The following is a 27,831-nucleotide window of genomic DNA, read 5'->3' as shown; positions in this document are numbered from 1 at the left end:
AATATCCCGGGTCATGGGTCACTCTTACGCAAATTCATTAATTCTTGTCCCGGGTCGCAGTATCGGGACATTTAAAGGGCGGTTTTTATTTCCCACATAAGATTTTTTAAACATTAAAACGTCGCGTTTTTAAACTGCTGGAACGTGTTATACTTATGCTTAATATGTTTGTGAAAGCTGTTTTCATCACAAAACTACCCACAATCTTTTTTTAGCATTAATGCTTTACAGAGCTGCATAATCTGAGATTAAACAGAATATTATAATATTAGTTAAAAATAAGTTTTACTGGCTGAATAGACCTAATAGCCTATATTTTAAATTCATATCCTTTCAAGATCAAATCTGCATGATTTCTTTAAACCCACTATAGGTCGTTTTAAAAATGCATAGTAAATGCCGGAAACCTTTTGTATTCTGTTATTTTAGATGTTTAGTCAATTTTGGTCCGTTAGCTATGTTATATATTAGGATCTATTTTGTTGAAAAGTTCTCATTGTGTCTACAGACGCATTTATATATTGTTGGTAAAATTACCTTAAATAGTCAATAGGTCTTAAATCAACTAATGTGCTATTATAGGAATATTGATGTGTACTTATTGCAGAGTAAGTTTCAAAAGTTTATGGGAACGCTATTTGAATTCGCACGCGACCTGCCAACAGATGCGTCACATGATGCGTTATTCTCAAAAACGCAAGTAGCACGTTTTCTGCAGCGATGAATGACCTTTTATAATGTCAATGAGATAAATTAACTTGTAGTGTAATAATGTTTTTTTGTTTTTGTTACAATGCCATTTTAAAACGGCTTGTTGACTTGAGTCCTTAATTTTCTGCTGATATCCGCATTGAATAGCCTGTTCTTTAGATCCGTGATCGAGGGAACCAGTTGACCCCCCTCGATCTTCGTTGGGTCTGTTGCCTGGCCACAGTACAGCTATTATCTCCTTGAACGTTTATAAAAACAAACCAGGAGTACGGATCTCTTAAAACACAATAGGGCCTACTCGGACAGGGTCCCAGGCCAGTTAGGACACGTGCAGCTCAAATTTCCTCAGCCAACTTAACATACTCTATCGTTCTTTCTCGATAGACTGTTTGTTGACTTGAATGTGTATTTTATTTTGGAAATTAATGGCTAAATCTTTTACTTTTCTTTTACTCGCGATGTGCTAAAGAGTGTCCTAAATCTGACAAAACACTTCACGCAACTCCTCAACAAAAAAACTGATATGACGTCACTCTGTAATTATTAGCTATAATAGCAACAATATAAAATAAAAAGAATGCTATGTCCTCGCATAGCTAAGTAAACGTGCGTTGCTCTTTTAGGTTTTGTGCGTGAGCATCACGCGCATTAACATCTCGTGCAACTTGTAGGCGCGAGCGTTTGCTGTTGCTAACAGCAACCTGGCTTCTCTTCTGTAAAACATTGGGGCGACTGTATCTCCATTTATTTTCGCTTTTGTACTTGGTACTACACAAAACCTTTTTTTACATTTAAGAAATTAAAAACAGCGCAGAGATAGACTTTAACATATTGAGAAATTGAGACTTCCTGGCGCAATTCTCTTTTGAAATAAGAGCGCTTGGGAACAAGAGCTGAGAGTTCAGAAAAGTTACAATATTTCAACCAGGATGTCCACGGCGGCTTCTTTACGCCTTCCAGCAATTCAACATCCTCTATCAAGACTTGGAGATCCAGAGCTCATCTCACTCCGGGGTTATTCAACAGACGGCAGCAGAGATGGATGCTGGATGCCCAAGAGAAGAATCAGACCTCAGTCTCCAGACACGGAGAGTCTGGATTCTGCTTTTCGCAGTCAGAGCAGCATGAGTAGTATCAGCTCTATAATGGAGAAAAGAAGAGGAGTAGATATTCCACAGCAGATCCCAGAGGGAGAGGAGGCCATCTACGACTCTGATAAACCCAAACTACCTGCCTATCGTGAGTCACAAGCATGGATTTTACGCAGCCTCTTACCAACAAACTCTTATTCCACATATAATGTACTAGCTACTTTATATTTGACAAATAATGTGTTTATAGAGGCTATATATAAACGTTTTAGCACTTCAAAGTGCAAGAGGGCTAAAAAACACACAAACTGTAAAACATTACTGATATATTTTAATGTTTGGTTTATAACAAAATGTGTGCATTGTAGTACATTGAATGTTATGTTTTGTTCCTATTTCTCATCCTATTAAAATCATATTTAATAAAATCACAACATAATATTAGAATTATATGCGTCATATTTAAAATCATATTGAGTCTGAGATGACCATATGGAATTAGCTACTCTAGATACATTCATACGTTTGTCCACACAAGGGCGCTGTTCTATCAGTGGAATGTTTTCAGCGGCCACTGGGGCTCAAAATAGACTTGTTTGTGTTTCTGGCAAATCTCCCCTCTTCACTGGCGTTCTTGCTTTTTTTAGCAAGTGCGTAGACATGTTACGTGGTTACTGTAATAATAAAACTTGTAAAAACGCCGTGAAACCCCATGCAGTTTTATTCGTTTGTGCTCCAACTGCTTGTGAGAAGCCCTATAACCTTTTCTAATGGATTTACATTTAGGCCATTCAGAGTATCTTTTTTTATTTTAAAAATGTAACAATATTTTGTTTTGTTAACCTTTCATTCTTGAGACTTTCCCTAGTTGAATAAATACATATTACATGGAATCGTATGTAAATGCATTTGATTTTCTTTGTAGGTCACAAGATGGCATCAGAGAATCGCTCCATAAGTAGAGCTTCTGGTACAACGTACTCCAGCACTGAGGCATGGGTGACAGATCAAACTGATCAGGTGATTCACGCCCCTTTAACCTGAATGATGTTAGAGTTTTATACTGTTTTGTTGAATTAATTTATGTATATAGCGCTTTTTACAATGTGTGCATAATATAATTGAACACATAAAGCACATAATAGTAAAATTAGCCTATACAGCAAAATCGCCAGTTTTTAACACTGGCGATTTTGCTGTAAAATGCATAATACTAAGAAATGCAACATAACAACAAAAAAGATGAAACAAAGTGAAATTCATTGCAAACTGTTTAGACATGTATAATGTGTAATACAGAGAAATAGTCTGTTTGTTGGCTGATGGCAGCCTGGCATTTTATTTAACAATAAAATGGTAGTGTATGTATGTCTTAACCAAATAATCTTTGACAGCCACTTTGTTCACAGTGTGACTCCACAGAGTTTTATACTAGTGCAATAACTTAAAGGGATAGTTCACCCAAAAATGAAAATTCTGTCATCCCTCTCCAGTCATTTCAAACCTGCATGACTTTCTTGTGCAGAAAACAGGAGAATATGAGAAAAATGATTGGTAACCGAACAATGGCGGTACATTCACTTCTATTGTATAGACACAAAACCAATGCAAGTCAATGGGTACTGCCGTTGAAAATGACAAAAGGGTCAGTAAATGATTACAGAATTTTTGTGTGAACTATCCCTTCAATACAGCCATATTCTATAGTATCCCTCGTGTGTTTTTCTCTCAATGACAGGGTTGCTCGCCAATGTTCTTCCTTTTGACATCAAAGCCCGGCATTATCCCATTGAACGTCGGAGAGCTACTGCTCGTGTAGAATAAGACACAAGAACTGATAAAATCTCAGCTGCTCACAGCAGCTTACAGCTATGCATAACAGAGTTTACCCGGGAGAGATATTAGCAAAGAGAGAGAGATAAAGAGAGAGAGAGGGAGGGAGTATGTGCAAATGGGTGCGTGAGAGAGAAAGTCCACAGATCTGCAGGTGTCTGTCCTCTGGAGGGGCTGTTGAGTGTGATTAACCCTGCCAGTCTTATCCCTGGAGTTCTGTCTGCCTGACCGCCTGATCCGCCTGGTCACGAGAGCTGCCTTAGTCACACAGTGGGGGTACACAGAGACACACACCCGTCACAGGCGAGGGTGTGTGGATAAACACGCACAAGCCCTCCACATCGCATCCCGCTCACAAAAGAAGCTTGACGTGCTGTCACTCATCATATTTAACACATTCAGGCATTTAAAGCATAAAGTCCCTCGGTTACTACAGCTTTTAGCTGATATTACAGATGCAATGTCATGATCATTGCATGATTCCCATTACAAGACATACAATTTTACACAGTTTATTTTTATCAGTCTGTGATCACTAAAATATTTTTGAATCTTCAAACCTAACAAAGAAAACTGAAGTCAATCTGTTACAGTTCAGCAGCAAATATTGATTAAAACTACATTTTGCTTCAAATGTATTCATTTGTGCAAATATAATTTATTATTTTTGCAAGTGCAACAATTTGTTTTTAAATTCCATTTTAAATGAATTATAAATTATATCAAAAATAATAAATGTATTAAATTAATTTACCACTAAGTTCACTTTTACTCTCACTTTCATCTCTCTTTTATTCTGCTGTTTTTAGTTGGAGGATGTACTTAAAGAGCGTATTCAAACCACAGGAGCTTTGACCCTCAAAATCCTGTTCAAGAACAACCACCCTGACGGCAAACCTCTGGTCAACAGGTAGAAGACAGAGATCACAGATCTGCACGCACACACGCACGCACGCACCCACACACACACACACACACACAGATCTTTGTGATGTAGGGCTTATAATGATGCTTAAATTTCTTATGGTTTGCTTGTTTCTTAGATATGCACTACTTGAGATTGTAACAAAGTTCTTGAGGCGTCAAGTGACTGCTAAACAACTGAAAGACCTTCTACTACGGTAAGAATGAGTAAGACAAATGGAAAAACAACTAAATGTGGTCACATGTGGCATTCAGCAGTAAAGAGCTATAGCACTTGTATAGATGAATTTTCTTATAATAATTTGAGCAATTACATAAAGAAATTCAAGCCAAAAATGTCATTCTGTGTATGTTAATAATCAGTGTATAAGACGACCGATGTTCATCATGTTGTGTTTTCTTTTAGTCTGCACCTTTCTGATCGATCTCTTATCAGTTTTGAAGAGTTTTATGGTGCACTGAAAGACCCAGAGTCTAAAAAAAATAACCCGGCAGGTCAGCTCACGATTCCTCAGATACTAGCTCTGCTGAGAGGGCCTGCACGCAACAGGTAAGATCTCGACTTGCAGTCCCGGCATACTACAAAGTATGCCTGGGGATGCATGTTATATTTTACATCTCTGGTTATCTGGTGAAATAATAAAAAGCCTTGTGACTTATATCTTGCAAATATTTCATAATTTGCATTTATTAAAAAAATGACTGATGAACACATTTTGATGCTAAGCATTTTATAACATGTAGTAACTGATCCATTGATAGCTGTAGCTGTAATAATGAAGATCACACAAAACAGAGATGATAGACTCGATCAGAGGTTGATAGTCATATGCAGACCGCTCACACTTCTCTTCTGTTAGGATAGGCAGAAAAGATGATTGGCAAAGCAGCTTACCCCATCTACCCCCGTACTACTGATACTATTGTACCTAACTGTTTAAAGGACTCATTTCTGAGAGGGTGCGTGTGTGTATGAAGGGTCGGTTGGTGTGTGTGTATGGATTTTTATTGGATGTGTTAAGACCTCGTCAGACCAAGACACACTCTAGGCGTGAGCAAGAACCGAAATCTCTGTGACTAATCTCACACATTTTCCCATTCTTTCCACACACACACTTAGAATCCAAGTGAGAGATGGGAAAGATAGATGGTAAAAATAACAGAATAATAAGACAGCAAGAGAAGATGTAGATAAACGAGCAACAGGAAGAGATAAGAAATGAGGCAGAGAGCAGGTTTATTGTTCAAAAGGGCTGAAAATAAATAGGACAAAAAGTCTCGCACCTTCATGTTATATTGTTGAGAATATCATATTTATTAATATCATACATGTCTCCACAAGTTGTTTTTTGACTAATATCTTAAAATTTGTAACACAAAAATGAATAGAATGTAGGAATAGAATACAGGCACATTTACATTCTACTCTTTAACACTATTTATTGGTGAAAAAGAAACATTAAGTTACAGTGAAAGGAAGAAATCTAAAAAGATGAGTTACTAAATCTATGCTTGTTCGGCTGCAAAAATGCGGCTAGCTACTGTTACTATATTATTATACTATATATTACTATATGTTACTATATATTATTATATTTTTTCAGTTAGAGTATATTCAAATGATTATGTTTTTATTGTGAGTGCTTAATCTTACTATAAATTCAATATCATTTGTACAATACCATAAGTACAATATTGACCTATTTTCTGTATAGATTTCTGCAGAGTGTGGAGGTTTCATGTAAGTCTGACAATGTGACCGAAAGCTGGATTTCTGCTCCAGAGTTTCGAAATATTCTCAATAAACTTAAACTTCCCCTGAAAGATCCTGAGTTTGAAAAATTATGGAAGAGGTTTGAATTTCTTTCTTTGATGTATATAACTATTCAGTTCAACATTGTGCCAAATACAATATGCTTTTAAATATCTTTAATCTTTTTTAAACAGGTTAGATGTGGATGGATTTGGGGCAGCTAAACAGACTGTTTTACTTAAGAAATTGGGATTGAGTAGAAGAATTGAACCAAACAATGAGAAAAACCACCACGTCTCCATTACAGCCAAAGTTGAGGACATGAAAGGTGAACAGTTACATCATTTACCTTAATATTATTTACAACACCCAAAAATATGCACAACAAATAAAATGTTAAAATAGAGTTAAAGTATATATTTTTTACTTTAAAGGGACAAAAATCAGTTGCAAAACACATCACAAAATCCACAAGAATAATGCCCTTACAATTTTTGCTGGTATTGGTAAACATTACTATTGATAAAAACGTATCTAATACAACAGTAATGAGAATATAAAATTACATTATTTTTACTAATATAAATTATTAATAAATAATTAAATACTTTTTCCATATAAACGGTTCTTGGCCCCGATCATTTTTCACAATTGCAATCTTTAATAGAACACCTAATGTAAGTAAGGGCAAAGTGCTGAACAGAGTAAGAAAAGATTAACAACAAAATCAAACATCAGACAATAAAACATAACATAAAAAGCATAACTAAACTTAAAATTTAAACTTAAAAAGTTTTTGGTTTTATTCGTTTTCACAAAACCTGTTTCAGGCACAAAGTTTGCCTTTGACTAAAAGTGCAGTTAAAAAACAAGTAACCTATAGAGGGTGCTGTGGTCCTGTTCCCCTCATCTGCCAAATGGATCATTATCAAAAAACAGCAACTTTCTGACTTCAAAAGTAAAAAAACGTTATTCAGTTTTCATGCCTAAAATTTGATGATTAGTATTCACTGGCATGATTACATTGTTACCAATAATCAAGGGCAGCTTGAATCTTGTTCCTTATTTAATTAGTTTATTTGACTTATTATTTGCATAGAGTTTTCTGTCATTGGTGTAACACCAGTGACCATAACACCAGTGACAAATTCTAATGAAAGGCTAATTTTCCAAAATGGTGGCTAGGTGACTTCAAAACTAGCATGATGAGGCACACTAAAATCTATGCATTATACCCATAAACATGTTTTTTTCCAATAAAAATCTGACACAAAAATACTGACACAAACCAAAGCAACACCAATGACGCTTTTAAAGAGAACCACACCAAAAACCGACATTTTAAATAACATTTCTAACTTACTGTATATTAAGGAATGGACACTCACCATGTGTGTGCTTGAACTTTGTTGACCTTTGACCTTGTAAGTACTTACTTTTGCATATTTTTGTTCTTTCAAAATAATAGTTTGTGTCATCAATAACACCAGTGACACAAAATCAGTGGACAGATATATATTTTAAATTATTTGTATTTATAATGAATTTTTTGATTTGCATTTTTATGCATTTCTTGGGCCCTATACTTGTGTTTAATTGGTTAACTTAATTTAAAAAATAAATGAAAACGAAATCTTTATACACCATACAAATTTTAAACAGGGGAAAAAATGTACAAAACTATAAAGACTTAAATAACAATCATCATTATAAAAAAGGCACTGAGCTTCGTATTTAGGGCTAAATCAGGTGGATTTTTTATTTGGAAGCTTTTTACATGCCTGTAAAGTGTAGTGACAGGTTTGTGACCATATTTTGAAAATGACCTAAATGTAACGTAACTTTACAGACCTGTCATCTAATGTTCATCTAATCCATAACTACCATCATGCCTTGCTCTTCCCAGCATCCTCTGGGAGAACGCTCTCTAAGGCAGAAGAGGAACGTCATGCGTCTATCGCCATAGAGACATGGCTGAAGGACAAATTCAGAGAAGGAGCTCAGAGGATGAAAGCAGAGTTTGAAAAACTGGATGCAGAGAACAGCGGAAAAGTAACAAACAGTATTACACTCTACACTCTTCTGAGTAGTGATGTCATATGTCTAACATGCAGTGAGTCTGTGTTGTTTTTGAAGGTGAGGGGGGAAGACTTTCTGCAGGTCCTGAGGAAGTTCGATCTTCACCTGAGGAGAGAACACCTCGGCCTGTTCTTGTCTCGCTGTGGTCTGAAGCTTAGAAAGGGTAGTGTGCATTACTTAAACTTCCTGCGTACTTTCCAGGACAGAAGTTCAGATGGAATCACGCACAAGATCATCTCTAACCCAAAACACAGGTCAGATTTCGATCATAACAATATTCTCAGCGTCTAGTAAATTGCTTGTGTAGATTTTTATATGAATAATATATTGATTTTGAATCCTTTGTCAGAGGAACCTTGGTTCTGCCGTTGCTTATAGTAACATTGACCAATACAATATTCCAGTTTACAATGCCGTAAGCATATTCCGGTTAAAGTGAGACTTTCATGCTCTTGCCATTTATAAATATTAATTTAAGTTTGTACAAATGTTCAAAAAATAGTAAAACGTTTACATGAAACCTACATACAGTATGTGCAATACAAAAAGCACATTCTGCTACATGAAAATGTGGGCAGCGAAAAACATCATCACCTAGACACAGATTAGGAAATTGAACATTTCCACACCCAATATTGATTCTGATAATTGTGGATAATTCCATTTTGTCATCAGTAACAATGTTGTGTGGAAACAGAAGCCCGGAGTATTTTCTGTGCTAACACTCAACCCAAATTACACAGACGCATCCAGAGAAAGTGTCTTTAAGTCTTGTAGTCAAACTCTTTGCAGCTCTAACAAGCTTACGGCCCATAGTTCTTCTCTGCCCGGGTCAGCCAGCACACAGGGATCAGTAAACAGCTGCTGGGTCTAGACCGACAATGTTTGGTTTGATTGGGGTGGTCCACAGCTTAAAGGATTGGCGGTTGAATAAAATGGGGCAGGCAAACAGTTGCCATCTATTGAGTCTTTCACCATGGTGACAATAATATACAGTGGCCCTGTGAAGTATTGGGACACATGAATTTCATTGCAGATAACAAAATATCGAACTAAGTCTAATGGTTCAAAGGTTATTTTTACTTAATGTTAAATACTGAAGAAACCAGAGGGTATCCAATATTTATTTTAATTTTATTTTAATTTGGAACTGAAAAGAAATTCTTAGGTTTTTCTGTTTTTCTGTTTGAAAATTGTGCTTTATTTTACTGTCGTTTTTAAAGTGTGATTTATAAATATTTTACTGTATAGTCATGCATGAAATGAACTTAAGTCAGTTGTTTATTTCACTTTATTGAACAACTCATACTATATGAATGAAAAACTTGTTTCTGTTTCTGTTCTGCAGGTTTCATTCTAAGGAGAATATCAGTTGTGTTTCCTCTCTAAGTGCCATTGAAGCCAAATTAACCAACCTGTTTCAGTCAGAGTACCTCTCTCTCCTTCAGACCTTTCAGTGAGTAAGATTATTCTCTCTTTACCCTCTTTTTCCTCATGAGGACAAGACCTCATCAACCCTCTCTAAACGGAACACAGGTGTCTTTAGTGTCTTTTAACACACAATATGTTTTACTTCCATCTAGGTCAAAGGTTGACATGTTTTGTAATAGTCTGTTTAATTAAAGCTTTGCATTGTTAACCAAGAACCTAATTACAGAAACTATTCAACTCAAACGAGTTGCCTTCGAAAACCATTCAGCCCCAAATCCTTAACTTGAAGTCTCTTAAAGGGATAGTTCACCCAAAAATGAAAATTCTGTCATCATTTACTCACACTCTTGTCATTTCAAATCTGTATGACTTTCTTTCTTCTGCAGAACACAAAGAAGATATTTTGAAGAATGCTGGTAACTGAGCAACAGCCGTACCCATTGACTTGCATTGGTTTTGTGTCTATACAATAGAAGTGAATGGATACCGCCGTTGTTCGGTTACCAATATTCTTTCAACTGTCTTCTTGTGTGTTTTACAGAAGAAAGAAAATCACACTAGGTTTAAAAAACAAGAGGGTGAGTAAATGATGACAGATTTTTCATTTTTTGGATGAACATTCCCTTTAAGTAGTTGGGTCCTTATTCTCTTACTGTGCGCATTGCTTACATAGCTAAAGCTGTCTAATATGTGTTTGAAAGATGGGTGTTTTTTTTACAAATGTCTGTGTGCGTGTGTTTGTGTGTGTGTGTATAGGAACATTGATAAGCTCAATAAAGGAACTGTTAGTCAGGAGGAATTCAGAGCGGCGATTGAGAGCAGGTAAACGCTCTTTGTCTTTGTTGCATTAAACCTGTCTCAACTTATTTTTTCCTTCTTCTACCTTCTATTTTTTAACTCTTTCCTGTTTGCGGAGGCTGATTAAATTAATATGAATCTGTATATTTGAAAGTATTTAAAGGAATGGTTCACCAAAAAATTTAAATTCTGTCATCATTAATACACCCTCATTTCAATCCAAATTGGTTTTGTGTCCATACAGTGGAATTCAATAGGGAGTAATGTTGCTGATAACCAACGTTCTTCAAAATATCTTCTTTTGTGTTCTGTAGAAGATAGAAAGTCATACAGGTTTGGAATGACATGAAGGTGAATAAATGATGAAAGAATTTTCATTTTTGGCTTGACCAATCCCATCCCTTTAAGGGCAGTGCAATTTTTTATAGCCATTTAACATAATCAATCAATACAAATTATATGAATGTAACCAGAATCAGAAGCAACACTTAAAGGGCACCAATTATGACAAAAGGCATCCGAGTCTAAACTCTGATAACCTAATTTACTCTCTCTCTCTCCTTATTAAGACTCGAAACTCCCCTGTCTTTTAAAACACATTTACCTCACCATAATCCTCTTTATTTCAGCATGTAGTATTACACGTAAGTCAATCTAGAACATGTCCGTCAGGTCCGGAGCACATTCTCACATTTTATTCATAACATTTGATAAGTTAATTTGTCTTTATCTGTGGTTTCTGGAGCGAGTGAAGGTTGTAGTTTGTCCAAGTGAATATTTCAGGGTGTGCATACGGGTATGTGAAGTCTAATCCCTTGATTGACTAGCCGGTGTATGTCCATCTCTGTGCGATGACCGGGTGAAGAGGGCAGTTGACCTTTTGACCCTCCTGACCCCGCAGTGTGTGAGAGGGTCAATGAGTGGCGTATGCTTAAGGCCTGCTGGACTGACCGGCCCTCACGAGTGGGTGCTCTGGCTTTGGTGACACTGGTGACCTGGTACTGACCAACCTCTGACCTTCTCCACAGGTTTGGCCTGGAGATTTCCGACCCTCAGTTTGAGCAGCTGTTGGACAGGCTACCTCTTGACCATCGCGGAAACGTGCAGTACCCCATCTTCATGGCAGCCTTTGACACCAGGTGCATAACCCATCACTCTTTATCTCTCTCTCGCTCTCTCTCTCTCCATCCATCCATCCATCCATCCATCCATCCATCCGCCCATCTATCTTATTTATATTCGTTATGAATTGTCTAATAATTTGTTTTTTTCTGTTTTTTTTAAGTCATGATGTAAGGACTACCGTTACTGTTTTACATCACGCCATGAGTGTATATTAGCATTTTTGTTATTTGTCTATGGCATCTGGTTGGACTTTATCCGAATTTGAATGTTGTACCCAACCCAGACCTTCTCACTTCTACCTACTTACAGAAAATGTGGTTGTTACAGTTACTGTCAATAATAATAATGTTATTTTCTTATGTTGATGAAACAGTCGCTACAGCTGCTGCATCATTTGTATTCAGGGAGAGAGGATAGATTAGTTCTCAGATGACATCATGCTTCAGGGTGGCTCATCCACCCGCTTTGTGTTCTTCTCATTGTGTTTATTGGTAAGAAGCAGCTGTAGGAAAGGCTTTAAAATGACTTTAAAAAACTAGATATGTGTACGATGTGTCGAATATGGGAAGTCATATTTCTATTGATCTATTGATTGAATTGTATTCACATTAGTTCAGTATAAAGTATTTTGGATGTTAGTTTTCAAAGAAATTGTCAAGTCAACTGACCTTTAAAAGATCTCCAATGGACAACATACATTTGCTGTAAACTGAACAAATACAAAAAAGTATGAATTTGTCGCTATGAGCCGCTTTCGTTTTTGCATTTGTAAGAAGATGCTTTAAAACTGTTGCATATGAGGATTAGGATGTGACCACCCCGAAGGACCCATGTGAACTCCCCTAACCACCTAATGAATGACCAACAATAACCAACGCAATGTAAACGTTTCTTAAATAGAACAGGGTAATGAATTTTAATCTGCTAGAGTAGCAGCTCTGAGACATGCGGTTTTACTGCGTGTGTGTGTGTCTAGGGTGCGCGCATGCATCAAATGGGGGCAGGGTATGAGTTTAGCTGCTCACTTTATTTTCCCTCTCAGTGTGTGTAGAGGATAAAGACCTAGAAAACCAGGCTGGCTTAGTTGACAGGTGACAAGGGTTATACTGAAAGGGGATTTTGTAATACTAACAGTGGGGAAAAAGCCCATGCACCAAGGGACCTCCTGAATAGAAAGAAAGAAAACTTTAGAACTTCTATACGTGCGGAGAACAGTGAGAAAGGCCGATCGTGCCCGGCCAATGACAGCTACCAACTTTCTCTCTCTCTCTCTCTATGTCCCATGAGAAATGCTAAATCATTCATGCTAAAGCTAAAGCTGATCTCGATGTCAGTAGTTCCTGTGTGGCATTTCCTCTGTTCGGGGGAAAATTTGACATGTTAGTCAAACAGAGCATTAGCCGCCAACATTCAGACCAGCGGATTAACATCGCTCACATCCCAGACTAGCTTTCTTTTGAATTCGGCTGCATTATTTTGAACATTTAATTGTAACAATGTACAACAAATACAAAAAAATGTTTGTTTTAAACGGCATTACATTAACCATTGCATGGCAGAATTTGGCGTAAGCAGCAAAGGTGCACACTGAGAAAATGAGGTTTCATCTACTCTAGAGATGCTCTGGCCTACAAATTTTCTCAAAACATGCTCAATTCCTCTATTTTGCTACACTGAATCATTGAGATGCACTCGGAGAGGCTAGTTTGCATCTTTGGGAATCTGTGGAGTTTAAATCATGTGACATTGTTATCCCCCTGAGGGCAATACACACAGATAAGTGTTGTCTCTTACTATCTTTCCTACACCATCAAAAGAAAAAAGCATGATGACGACCCAATGAAGATATCATCATAAATGTAATTGAATTTTTAAGTTGCTTTTTCATAGTTCATAAAAATGCACACTAATGCATTATTTAAAGTAGCAGTTCACACAAAAATCAAACAATCTTTCGTCATTTACTCACCCTCATGTCATTCCAAACCTGTATGTCTTTCATTCTTCTGCGGAACACAAAGGAAGGTATTTTGAAGAATGTTGGTAACCAAACAATGTTGGCCCCTATTGACTTCTATTGTATGGACACAAAACTACAGAGGCATTTCACAAAATATCTTTTGTTTTCCACAGAATAAACAATCATACAGGATTTGAATGACATACGGCTAAATAAATGATTAAAAAATATTTTTTGTGTGAACTATCCCTTTAAGCAACAACCTTTTGTCTACAATTATTTTGTAGAACTAAAGACACAAGACATTATCAGTATGAAGTACAAAACATATAATAAGCAAAGTTTCTTTTGTGTTGTGACAAAGACAAACTGATGAATTCTCCCTTGTTTGTAATTTAGTTTGGATATAAGTAAATTAATAAATTAATTTGGACAGTATGTGTTACAGTTTGTTAAATAATATACATGACATTATTAGGGTGTTTATCTGAGGGGTAAATCTGAAGAAACGTTTCCATTTGCTCTCAATTTAAGCTCCTTTTGCTATCTTGGAGATCATACCAAGATCTCATTTGTGATTTTCTATGCTATGACAATTCAGCATTAAAGAGAAAAGTAGTATGTATTGGTGTGAAAGTGCTTCTTATACTGTAGACATCTGGTTTGTAGAGTACTTGTAGTTTTTAGTATGTTTCTTCGGCCTCGGTTCTTCGTCTCGATCCTTTGGCTTCTCCCAGTGGTGTTGAAGCATCGGGCCCCTCGCGGTTTGTGTGGTCTCTGCGATGAGACAGAGAGACCGAGCAGTCATGGGATGGGTAGATGTCAGATCTCCGTGTGGGAACCTCATACGTCAAAATCCCAGATATCCCACCCTAATCTCCGCCAAAACATTTAGTTTTTCCTTTATCTTTCTCGGCTCTCCCTCTCTCTCTTTCCTTTCCTCCCTTTGCCCATTTAGGGCTTTCATTTTTTATTCATGGGGTGTGAAGGGGTTGAGACGGGGGTGTGGGGACAGGATCGGGATAGAAGGGGATAACTCCTTGAGCTGGGTCCAGGGCTCAGACCAGCGCTGGTGACAATGGCCTCAGTGTTGTGCTGGGTGTTGTGAGCAGGCCGTTTGGACATTCTTCCCCTGTCAGTGGAAGCAGATCTGGGAGGTAGCGGTGCCCGGGATTACCATCTCATTAATAGCAGCCATGACTTTTGTTCAAAGAGCGACTTGTGTAATGTTGCCGTGTGGATGATGGGTAATCTGCTGAAGCTGCAGCTGTAGGGGATACTGGACACACACACATAAAATACACGGATACAGACAAGCACCATGTTTACACAATGTGAATCATTTCTATGAACATCTAGAATGAGGAGTGTTCAGCGGAATATTACAAATTAGAGACAACAATATCATAGTTCTACCTTCCATACATGTGCCACCACCACAATGCTATGTGTTGTGTACCGGTATTGACAATAATTCACCCAAAAATGACAATTTTGTCATCATTTAATCACCCTCTTGTAATTTCAAACTTGTATGATATTCTTTCTTCTGCAGAACACAAAAAATGTCGGTAAACGAACAACGGCAGTACCCATTCTTTTCTATTGTATCAACACGAAATGGACACTTTTAAATGGTTGTTAGCATGTTGCAATGGAGTTGCTAGGGTGCTAGATATGGCTCAAGGCCCTCTTTCGCTGCAAATCTATTTCTACCTGTTATTTTATGGTCCATCAGGTTGATCACTTGAAAAAGTGTCACATTGGGGTGTTGAGATCATTTTGAGATCTGTATGTCCAGGAAAAGTTTTGTTCCCGAATCTAACATTTACAGTTTATAAAACATATCCACTGACAGCAGTTTTACACGGCGAATGTGTGTGTGTCCATCTTCGACACACATATTCACGGCACAGGTCCCGCAGCTCACTCATGTGGCTCTTGTAGTCTCGTTCACACATTCCACATTCCCCAAGCACTCGTCTCCTTCTCTCAGATGGTGGCCAAGATTAAGCAGAACAATACAGTTTCAAATGTGGTCAATGTGCATCTACTTATTCCCTCCCTCACTCCTCTCTACATCCTCAGACGAGATAAAATGAAAGAGAAATAAGCTGCCCATTCATTCACCAGTTATCTCTGTGGGTATCTCCTCTCTGCGAGTGATGGGACTCGAGATCTCTCTTCTTTTAATGTCAAATCCCTCAATCTCCGCTTGTGGAGAATAGTGTGTGTGTGAGGAGTTTAACCGACCCCTCGTCTGTTAAAACAACACGATATCTCTTCTCTCTGAAGATCATTCGTCTGAGGTTGAGAATGGTCTGGTGACGGATCTGAATCACTTATGAACCTGTATGAAATACAAACACATTAGTGTGAGGAACATCTAGCGTGTTAAAAAGTGTGATTGTGTCGTCTTACAATTTGAATTGAAGTGGATTTGAGGAGCTTTTAGAGGCATTTTAAAGACAAACTTTACAGACAAATCAATATACATTTTCTCAGTAGCATTTATATTAAAGTAAGAAATGGTTTATTAAACCTAAACTGAAATTGATGGTTTGACATACCTCAAATACAAACCTTTTTTTTATTGATTTGCAGATTTTTCCTTTTTTCAAGTCATTTCGACTAAAAAAGTGTTTGCAAAGAGTATAGAATTATTTAAAAAAGAGTATATTTTTAGGCAAAACACCCAAAAATTATGAATTAATGTACTAAAATGATTTAATGCCTTTTTAAGTTCTATATTTATTTGAGAGACTGTTTCTGTCAGTCACCGTAAGAGTCAAGTGCCCCCTGTGGGCAAAAAAAGCTACTTTACTTTAGATGCTATAACAACTAATGAGTAAAATAATTAGCAGTAACTAAAATTACAGCATTTTATAGTAGTCATTCAATACAAATACAATCAGCTATGAACTTTATCAGTTTATTATTAGTTTTTTTCTAGCAAGGGAACAATTTGGACATTTTAGAAAAAAAATTCCACCTCACTTAATGGATCTTGGGTTTGGTGTAGTTTTTTACTTAAGTGTGTGTGTGTGTGTGCGTGCGTGCGTGCGTGCATGTGTGTGTGTGTGTGTGTTTTTGTGTCGTGTGAAGTTGATTTGGTGTTGCGCCGATGTCACGTCCTGCTGTGTTGGTTTTGTGGCCGGCCTGTTGGACATGGAAGTCCTGCTGAGTTGTCCGTAGTTAGGTCAGGAGGTCTCTTCCCTATGCTCTCCATTAGACATCCAACAGGTCCGCTAATAGACTTAACCTCTGGCTATGATCTGTACTCTTGTCTTGTGAGCATGAGAGAAGAGGCAAATGCGAACATACTTTTTTGGTAGTGTTTTTAAAGGGATAGTTCACCCAAAAAACACTGTTGTGTGGTTACCAGCATTCCTCAAAATATCAGCAGAAGAATCTGCAGAAGAAGAAAGTAATACAGATTTGAAATGACAAGAGGGTGAATACATGATTACAGAATTTTCACTTTAGTGTGACCAATTCCTTTCAAAACCTTTAAACATTTAAAACGATGTTTAAATACAATGTCTAAATTTTACTTGTTTAACTTTGTGATGCTGTGTCGAGCTTGTTGATGGTGTCTGGTTCATTCTGGTTTGCGGTATCAAAAGTGACGTAAAGAACGCCATACAGCTTTTGAAAAGAGCAGTTTGTCATTGAAAAAAACATTTGGAAGGCAAGCTAGCAACTTTGTCTTTAAGGATGCACAAACACAAACACATTGCCTCTTGCTGTCAGTGTCATTTCCATTCATCTCTCTGAACTACTGTGTACATTCTCATTTAAAGTAACTGTGTCTTTTAAATCTCACAATCTTTCTCTTTTCCTTCTCTCTTTTCAGTCTTTATCCAGTACGTCACTCTTTGCTCTACCCATGACCTCTCAAGCCAGCGGTCCGCCCACCTCGTTCGGACTGTGGCCTTAAGATGGCCCAGGACTCTGGCCCAAAGCCTGGGGTGTGGCTGTCCTCTCCCGAGCACAAAAGAGCCACGGCTATCCGCTCAGCCGAGCCCGGCCCCCATCAACCCATCCGAGCGCACGGGGAACACATTAGCCTAGGCTGGGCTTTGTGCCTTCTTTTCTCATGTGCTTCTTGATAGTTTAGCTAAGACTTCAAGACCATCAGGTGTCTGCTTGGTTTGACCACTCCAGTTGCTCTTAAAGCGGTCAGTTGCAGCGTTTTAGTGTCAGGTCCAGTAGCTCTCCCTGTTCGCCACTCAAGCGAGAACTGTTGGAATTTGGAGAATTCAGAGACACAAAGCGATTTTTCTGAGGTTTTCTTCTACGTAGTTTGATCTGAAAAGTAAAGAAATGGCCTGAAAGACTTTTGATGTTCTTTTTCCTCAGGAAAGGAGTTCCCAGCCTCTTCCAGCCTGTTGCTCAGCTTGCCAGTCACGATTCAGATGAAGAGAGGGGCTCAGTGGAACAAAATCGAAGTGACCTTGAGGTATGATGTCATGATTACAGAGTTGAGATATGTAGAATTTTTGTCAAAAAATCTGTTTTAAAGGGATAGTTCACACAGAAATAAAAACATCTGTCATCATTTATTTATTCTCATGACTTTCTTCTGTGGAACACAAAAGATATTTTAAGAAATGCTAATGGTGGTCAATAGTGGCAAGAAAGTCTTCAACTTTCTTCAGAATGTCTTCTTCGTGTTTTGTGAAAGAATGTCACACAGGTTTGGAATGACACGAGGGTATGTAAATGATGGAAGAATTTTTGTTTTGAGCTCAACCAACACTTTAAATCTCCAACAGCACAATGCAATACTATTGGAAAACTTGCTATAAAAACTTTAATATATAGTTTGAAGAATGTAGGAAAGCAAACAGTTCTGGGGCACTTTTGACTAGCGTTGCAATTTTTCTACTATGGTAGTCAATGGTGGCCAAGAACTGTTTTCCTCCAAATATCTTTGTGTTCAACAGAATAAAGAAATTAATACAGGTTTGCGGGGGAATAATTCATGACAGAAAGTATCCCTTTAAGGTTTTCAGAATTCTTGTGTGTTTTTATAGACAGTTGTGTGTAAAAAATAATAAATATTCACCACAAAAGATGTTCCGGCATTTGATTTTGTGAGCCACTTTTATAAAACTTTAATTTACATTGTTTGATTGAACATCAGTTTAATTCAAGCTTCAATTACCTAACAAAAGTGCATATGCTGTATAGTGAATATGTGATGTTTCAGTTGTTTAGGGTGATAAGGACTGTGGTGGCAAACCGCTACAGAGATTTACTGAGAGAGTTTGAAGAGCTGGATGAGAAGAACACCAGGCGTCTCGCTCAAGAAGACATGCATCAGCTACTTAAAAGGTGGTTTTCCACATTTCCTAAAGATTCCGTTGTAGCCTATTTGGTTACTAAAATGATACATGTAATTATATTGTAAACAATATTCATTGGCACATAAGTTGACCCAGCTTGTTTCTGAAATTTTTCATTCAACTCATGTTCAAAACGTTAAGAAACAGCAGGAATAAATTCAGTAACTAAGTTGTGTCAACATAAAACATTTATATTAAAATAATTTTGTATAGTCTGTATCATTAGAGTCTATTAGTCTAACACTAACCCATTACGGAGCCAATAAATGTGTCAATGAAAAATAATTGATATGTTTTCAGGCATAATGTCTTTTTATCACCTTTGTTTGTAGTCAGTATTTCTGGAGATTATGTTAAAGGAATTTATATGGTTGTCTCCAAACACACACATTATTGAACTGTATAAAGGAATGTAGACTGCATTCCTCATCATTGTCTATAGCACCATGCCAAATCAGCGAATCTCTGTCTATGTTGTTGCGTCCCTGAGTGTTTCCCAAAATCAGCATCCCTTGTGTGTCTCACAAGACCTGAGTCCCAGCACATGCTCCTTCAGATCTCTTGCATCCTTTTGTCCCCTAAGACAAAGCCATCAATAGGATGTATTTTCTCTTTGAAAATTATGCCTTAACTGTGCAAATTAACAAACCTGCTTTTTTCCTAAGAATAACAATGATGACCAAGATCCACAATCTTAGTCAGTGGGTTTTTATTTTCTACTGCACACTTAGATGTTCCATTATTTTCTAAACCCATAAGCCTTACTGTAAAACTGGAGTATTACCCATCCACCATTTACATAATTTCCCTGTAGAGACTTAAAATGGGCCAAAATCTATTTTAGTCCATTTTTCATTGATTGTTACTTTTGTAACCATAATAAATATTTTAAGTAAGTGTTGACTACTCATGAGCGCAATCTTGCATTACTTTTAAAACATTTTCAAAAAGTATAATATAATGGTAATCTTGAATATTATAATTGAATTAAAAAGCTTTTATTAATATAAGATGTAGTTTTAATTATAAACATATATAGCACCTCTGAGCCAACTTTGCCATGTGATGAACTTGTAGTATTACCACACCTTGACACAATCATGACGAACTAAAGGGCTTCTCTCTGTGACATAATCTTTTCTGATTTTTTTTTGCGGACGGGTAAATAATTAATAATTACAATCTGTGAACAGTTACACCAATTAGACATTTTTGCCTGACAAAATAAAGCAAGAAAATCAAAATTGTGTTTTCATTAAGTAATTGAAAAAATGTTGATTATAGAAGAGGTCTATATGTGACCCTGGATCACAAAACCAGTCTTAAGTAGCACGGGAACATTTTTAGTAAAAGACAAAAATACATTGTGTGGGTCAAAATTATCGATTTTTCTTTTATGCCAAAAACCATTAGGATATTAAGCAAAGATCATGTTCCATGAAGATATTTTGTAAATTTCCTACCTTAAATATATAAAAACTTTATTTTTGTGAGTGGATGGTCTGCCACAGTGCCCCTGATTAACAACTTCAAATGCAATTTTCTCAATTTTTTTTATTTTTTTGCACTCTCAGATTCCATTGTTTTAAACGGTTGTATCTCAGCCAGATATTGTCCTATTCTAACAACTCATATATCTATAGAAAGTTTATTTATTCAGCTTTCAGATTATGTAAAAATCTCGATTTCGAAAAATTGACCCAAAAGACTGGTTTTGTTGTCCAGGGAAAAATATAAAGAATATAAAGAAAAAAAATTGTAAATATTTAGAAAAAAATGAGGGACCATCATGCCATTGACCCATTTACATTTCATAGAATTTGGTCATGTACCTGTCAGTCATTATCTAAATCAACCCTTGCACATCTTTCCTGTTTTTTTTTCCCTGTACGTTCCCCTGTCGTTCTCTCAGCCTGTGAACTAAACCCGCTGTTGTGCACAAAACCAACTCTACTGAACTGTTCACCCCACGTGAGAACCTCCTCCATTTCTTTAAATTATTTATCTGTTTATTTACTCTGCTCTCTCCCCTCCCCATGCTGTTTCTCCAGTTCTTCCTTTGACCCTCTTTGTGATTTCTCTCCCACCCTCTTCTCATTCTTTTTTCTACGTCACCCTCTTTTATCTCTCTATTCATTTTTGGGCTCAAATATGGCAACGGGCCCAAAAGGATCCGTGGTCTGAATGGGGGGCATCGTGAGTGTATTTGCATAATCTGTGGCGTGGCACTGGTGCACGGAGACAGAGAGACGGTGCCAACCGGTCCAAGGTGAACTGAACTCGCCTCGCCAGCTCAGAGATTAGTGACACTAACAGGCTTTACCGCAGCCCAGTTCACAGAGGGTTTGGCTGACATGTCAGTGCCAACTCCTCTGGCTCCCACAGTATGTGTCTTGTGAGAAACTGTTGCTTCTGTGGAAACAGCGGAAACTCATTCATACAGCTTGCACACACACACAAATACACACATATATGTCAGCAGGGTAAAAAAAGGACTAGGTAACAGTAGCACACCTTTATGCATTCTAGGAATTATTTACTGTTCAAGGGTTTAGTGTCACTTGTTATTTATTTTTATTTTTACCCCACATTTTAGAATAGTAAACGCATCAAAACTGGAAAAACAAAATGGAATTATGTTGTAACTAGTGCTGTTAAATCGATTAATCGCAATTAATTGATTCCAAAATGTTTGTGTTTATAGTTGAAAAATGAACCGTAAATGTGTCCTATGGTGTGACAGCAAAAATACTAAAAAACCTTAACTAAAAAACTAAAACTAGTGAAGATAAATCCCTCATTTTCTATTTTCTATTATAAATATATATTTTAATTAAATAAAACAGCCTAATGTATCATTGAGAGTTGGTTTTCTGAAATTTTGTTATGTCACACCATAGTATGCATGAACAGTGTATTTGTCAACTACCCATGTGTGTGGCGTGTATAATTATATGTAATTATATATATGTGTGTGTGTGTGTGTGTGTGTGTGTGTGTGCGTGTGTGTGTGTGTGTGTGAGTGTATATATAAATGCACACGCATACATGTGTATATATTAAAAATGTACATAAATACATATAAATGTTTATTTAAATGTAATTTATATTATGTATAAATATATTACTCATGTTTCTTAAATATATACATAAATATTTGTGTATTTATATGTACATGTAAATATACATGCCACACACATATATTATAGGCTATAAACACAGACTTTTATATTGGAATCGTTTAATCACGATTAATCGTTTTGACAATGCTAGTTGTAACTGTAAAAATCTGTTATAAATCAAGACTATTATATTTTAACATTTTTAAAACATCTTATTTAAAATTTAAAGCTCCATCAGTTCAAAGGGTTTGTAACATTTTTGTTCAACGATTCTACAATTGACTAATTGTGTTTGTTTGCTAAAATTTAAATATTTAGCGTTATGAATTTAAGTCCCTAAACCTGAGCTATTGTGATCTTGACTTGCACCATCAGGCTTAGTTCTTAACTTTACATTTTTTTGTCTTTTACTTTAAAAACAACATTTTGTTAATGCAAACTTACATTTCAGGATCTCCTGTGCAAGTTAAACTAATGCATAAATACGGTCATCTTCGTGGATATGTTGAGCCTGAATTAGTTGAGCTTGAATGAGAGATTAGGGTTATGTGATACAGACTTGTGTTTGTTTGCTGTCAGATCCCATCACGTTGCTTTTTCTCACAGCACTCTTCTTCAGTTCTCAAGCGTGACAGTATGTTTGTGTATTTGTGTGAGAAAAACTGTTGCTTCTGTGCTGTTGGCTGCCAAGTTTTTGCTTAAATACAGCTTAAATAAATGGGGTGGGAAAGCCTAAGAGGCGGGGGTGGGGGTTACAGTGTCTGTATTCTTTTAAGAAATTGAGATATATCCAAACCTTTACATTCAGAACATTTGTGATTCTCATCTTTTTTTCCCCTTTCCCCCAATCTTATCTCTCTCCTTATTCACCCCTTTCCCTCTCAACCCGTCCAGGTTAGAGCTCCATCCTGAGGTCACTCGTGGAGAGGTGCGGAGGTTGTGGACCTCGTTGTTCACCCAGCAGGACGGAACTGTGGACTTTCAACAGTTTATTCGTCATTTTGGCCCGTCGCCCAAATCCTGCTGTTACCCTAATGCCAAGCACAATCCCCCCAAACGTGGAGATAATGATCTCATGCGCCTCTCCAAAACACTCAACTGTGTCTCAGATATACTAGTGGATGCACTACGGGCCAAGGTGGGGGGGTGCAAGGCATAACTTTTGCAATGGAGTCTAGTTCTTTGTTCGAAAGAACTGAGATCTGATTTTCAATAGCGTGTGTGTGTTAGTATTTTTGTTAGTGAACAGAGATCTCTTTCTTTCAACAGGTGGAGCTGTGCGTTTCTGATCTCTGGACTGAGTTTTCCGAGATGGATTTTGCTGGAACTGGTTTTGTTAGCAGTGTGGAATTCAAAGAGATCCTTATGAATCTCTGTGTTCTTCTCAGCCAGTATGAGTGTGATGTGCTGGCCAAGAAGTTTGACATCAACAACGATGGCAGGTAGATGCACTACAAGCACACAAACAGTATGGAGAGATGAGCCTGTAAAATAAATAAAAACACATCCTACTACCATTTAAAATATAGTCACTTGCTCTTTCTTTATTATTTTGGGCTCATTCTTCATTTTTCCAACATTTTAGAAAAATAGTAAACTCATCAAGTCTATAGAATAACACAAATGTAACTATATTTTGTGTTTACAAAAATCCAAAATGAATCAAACTGTGTAAAATTTTTGCAGCTTCAAAGTGGTTACCCTGTGCCTAGAATAAAAAAAACGTTCTTGGCAGCTTCTTGAGGATCTCACCATGGTATTCTTTTTGAACAATATTGAAGTTCACCTTGAGGTTCCCTATTCTGACTTAAAAATATAAAAAAATATTTTTTGTAATAAAATTAAGTTGCTGTTTCCTACTTAAATATTCAGACAGAAACCTTCAGCTTCATGAGGAATATTTTAGTTACCCAAACTTTTTGGGGGGTTTCCCAGCCAGAATTTGACCGTTGTTTTTGTTTACAGATTTTCCGCATGCAATGTCCAACATCACAGATTTTTCATGCTTTTTTTAATAGGGTCAAAAACTGACAAATTACACTAAAAGACTGCAAATTTACAAGAAAAACTGGGAAAACATGTTATTTTACGGGGGAAGACTGCTATTTTAGGGTACAGTATATGTCTGGTGCCCCAGCTGCCAGACAATTTCCGTTTTTTTACTGGATTTTTTAAAGCCTACTTTTAAAATACGCTCAAAATCCGTCCTATTACAGATAAGACTGCAAATTTACGAGAAAAACAGAGAAAACTTGTAATTTTGCAGGAAAACGTTGTTATTTTATGGAAAAATTTTAGTGCATATACATAAATAATAATAATAAAAAATATAATAATTGAAAAGAAACATTTATTTATTTATTGATAATTTAGGCGTTAAAACCTTTGATATGCAGCCTGATTACATGTAGTACTATTGGTAGCACTACAGTGTACTTGTACATGCCAGCCTACCAAACAGATCGATTGTGTTCAGCTACCAAAACCAAAGCGTCATAGTAATGCTTTCACAAAAAACAATGTTAATTTATATGAATTTTTTTATATGAGCCTTTTCATAATATGGTATAGGTATAATATGGTATAATGTACCATTGTTCTGTTTTGTTATATTAGTAGTATTTATAACATGTAAAGTTTGAATATCTGATTTGTCATCCTATCAGAGTATCCTACACAGAGTTCCTCAGGCCTTTCCTATCCCAGAGTCAAACATGGAAGCATGGATCCAACATGGCAACTGCTTTGCAGTCGCCCAGAGAAACTAAAGAAATCAGCACCCCAGGAGCGCTAAGCCGCAAGATCAGGCGCAAGGTAATTTATGGCTTTTAGGCAACAACATCTTGCTATCTGGTATTGCATGCGTTTTCACAACTGTGACCCAGTCTGTAAAAATCTTTTTTTGTGATTTACTGTTTTCTGCATACCTTCTGTGAAAAAACCTTGTCAAATTTATAAATGTCAAGTTTTGGTTTGCATTGTAGCTCCGGCGTAAGGCCAGGGCTCTGCGCAGGGCCTGCAGCCGGTTGGACGGCTCCGACACTGGGCTTCTCTCTGCGGCTGAGCTGGGTGCTGTCCTGCAGCTGTGTGGCGTGTGTGAGAGCCAGGAAGAGCTGAGAAGCGTGTTTTCCACCCTTCACGCACACCCCTCTGGACTGCTGGACTACCGCCCGCTCTTAATTGACAAACACAGGACATCCAGTTGCAGCCAGCAAACCAAACACCAGCTCAACCAAAGAAGTCAATAGGTCAGAGTTTTAAGGCAAATTAAGGCTAGGAAGTTTGTAGCTTTACACAATGACGTCGATTTAAAAGAGTGAATAAGAACTTCTTATTCACTTCATGGAGGAAGATTATTATTACTGTAATAGTATACGTTAGTTTTGCTTAGACTCTATGCATTTCGTTGCTTTTATGTTGTGCGCACAATTTCATGTTTCCTGTAACATTGCACAAACAGTGGCACACATTCAACACTACAAAATACAAAACACTGAAATGTTTGCTTAATAAAAAGTGGGTTTGTCAAATCCAAAGAGTGTGTCAATTGATTTGAACTTCTATACAATTTATAAAATAGTAGCACTAATTGTAAAAAAAAAAGAATTCAATCACTTTAGTGTTAATTTGGAGCGTTTTAATGCTGAAATATCTGAAAGCAAAGTGAGTATTAAACAACCAAACAATTAATTATGCCATTTTTTATATGCATTTTTATGTCCAACTTTCCACTGTTGATGGACCTTTTATTTTCTTTGATCATTTGGGAAAGTTTCCATCAAGTCAACATTGCAATATGACTACCAAACAGACCAAATATGCTTTAAGTTCAGATAAGACCATCATAACATAATTACCTACATATAAATCAAACTTTAGATATGAAGAAGATACTTTCTGAGTGAAGTCTTTGGCATTTTAGGCATTTTACATGACAATGGTAAAACCCTGAGCCATTTTAGCTCTGCTTCATTTGTTTTGATTCATACTGTGTGATGAAGCTAAGGACTCTAATTTTACCAGCTTTTCATCCTCCGCTTAACTCAGTGTTCCCTCTGCTGAATTTAAACCAATATTGGCTTGTTGGTCAATCGGTGTTCTTTCAATGCTTTCATCTTTTATGGCATTATCGTTTCCCATCTGCATGCCTTCTTTGTTTTCTCTCTCTCTTTTCGCTTCTTTTCCGCACCAACGTTTTGAACATCGTTTGGCAAATGCCTTTATGTTATCCATCTAATGATTTGTTCATCCACCCGTCTATCTGTCTGGTCATCCATCAATTCCTCGTTCTGACAGTCAGATGACAGACACCTGCACTTTTCTTCCATCCGAAAGTGCAGAAGTGTAGTTAGTATGCAGTTAAGTTTTTGGTCACTAAAATGTTTTTTTTTATGATTTCAAAATCATTTATACCTGAGAGCATGTCTGAATATTTGAGATAAGTTAATTTAAAAATATGATAACTGTGCCAACACTAATTAATTTATTACAAAGCATTAGTTTTTTTGCAGATTGGTTACTTTGAAGATGCTAAAATACAACATTGTTTCGATTCATTGTAGATATTATTTGGTCACGAAATGATTGTTTTCCAACATAAATGTTATTTTAGTTTACATTGTTTTTAGTCTGCATACACTAAAAGGTTTGTGTGTTTGGATGTGTGTGTTTGTTCTGCTGTAGCTCAGGCTAATGCCCGAATTCTGGTCCTCTGTTGAGGAGCTTTGATTTCATGGGGCTGATTATTTTTCTTCAGGTCCACTCAAGGATGAAGCCCAAGGAACCCAAGATTGTCTTCCTTTCAGCCCTGCCACAATGGAGCAACCCCCTGCCAAACTTGCACAAACTCTCCCACCTTCTCCAGAATCCTTCTCTCTTTCTTTCACTTTACTTTAGTGCCATACAACTTACTTAAAGAAAGACTTGAAGGCGGTGGGATAAATACAGACTTTGAAAGGGAGGGTTGAAATGCTTAAGTCACTATCTGGAGAGAATTACTCTTTCCTGGTATCAACGTACCCTGGATATTCCACAGTCGACCAGCATACAAGCATCTTTCTTTTGCTCTGTGTGTCTTTCTCTTACTATATAGGTGAATACTGTAGTTTCTAATGTCCCTGAAGATGTCAGTGATATTGGTTTCTGGGGTATTTAGGGTGTCAAAAGCGGGCGAGACGGGGGAGGAAAGGGGTGTGGCTCTCTTCTTCTGTGCCATTGTAGAGACCAAGAAGAGTAAAACCCTCTACAGTTAAAAGAGGAGGGACATAAGTGCCAACATCTCAGAAATAATCAGCGTCATGGCTGAGTGGAACTTTGTAAAATTATATGCACTGACAGCAAGTTCTTTTATTTTCCACTTTGGTGGCCATTTCTCCCCTAAACTAATCCTGATCACATTGATCAACTGTCTGTCTGATTTGCTTAAGTATGGAAAGACATGTATTGTCCATACTGACTCAGTTATGACAATATTATTTAAGAAGAACTAGTATCAAAACTAGTTTTAAATCAATTGCAGTCTTCTGTGTCTTGTAATGGGGCTTACAGCAAATATCAGTGTATTGGACGTGGACATTTACAGTAAGCACTCACAAATTAATATTTTTGTCTTTATCACTATATTTTTATGTTTTTAATGTTTAGTCTGTTTTTT

General features: G+C 37.0%; 1 protein-coding gene across 2 annotated transcripts; it reads left to right on the top strand.

Annotated features, from left to right (window-relative positions):
• Positions 1-1,409: 1,409 nt before the first annotated feature.
• On the top strand, positions 1,410-27,831 carry si:ch211-197n1.2 (EF-hand calcium-binding domain-containing protein 6). 2 transcript variants are annotated; one of them, XM_057332657.1, is made up of 19 exons: positions 1,410-1,950; positions 2,728-2,822; positions 4,445-4,545; positions 4,679-4,756; positions 4,966-5,109; positions 6,275-6,412; positions 6,507-6,640; positions 8,219-8,364; positions 8,449-8,645; positions 9,740-9,847; positions 10,579-10,644; positions 11,649-11,759; positions 18,068-18,167; positions 18,921-19,045; positions 23,073-23,316; positions 23,448-23,620; positions 24,845-24,992; positions 25,163-25,426; positions 26,935-27,831. In XM_057332657.1, the coding sequence occupies exons 1-18, from the start codon at positions 1,641-1,643 to the stop codon at positions 25,424-25,426; spliced, it is 2,682 nt and encodes an 893-aa protein (XP_057188640.1). In that variant the 5' UTR covers positions 1,410-1,640; the 3' UTR covers positions 26,935-27,831. The 2 variants fall into 2 exon arrangements, with proteins under 2 accessions (XP_057188640.1, XP_057188639.1); XM_057332656.1 differs by lacking the exon at positions 26,935-27,831 and having other exon boundaries at positions 25,163-25,693.

This window comes from Triplophysa rosa, linkage group LG4 (genome assembly GCF_024868665.1).
Source record: "Triplophysa rosa linkage group LG4, Trosa_1v2, whole genome shotgun sequence".
Taxonomy (NCBI): Eukaryota; Metazoa; Chordata; class Actinopteri; order Cypriniformes; family Nemacheilidae; genus Triplophysa; species Triplophysa rosa.
This window is presented reverse-complemented; position numbering and strand designations above follow the sequence as displayed.

Excerpts from the sequence above, each read along its gene's own strand:
- si:ch211-197n1.2 (XM_057332657.1), top strand. The coding sequence starts at position 1,641 with ATGTCCACGGCGGCTTCTTTACGCCTTCCAGCAATTCAACATCCTCTA. Across the intron at positions 11,760-18,067 it reads ATGGCAGCCTTTGACACCAG|GAAAGGAGTTCCCAGCCTCT; the intron begins GTGCATAACCCA and ends CTTTTTCCTCAG. Across the intron at positions 23,621-24,844 it reads GACATCAACAACGATGGCAG|AGTATCCTACACAGAGTTCC; the intron begins GTAGATGCACTA and ends TCATCCTATCAG.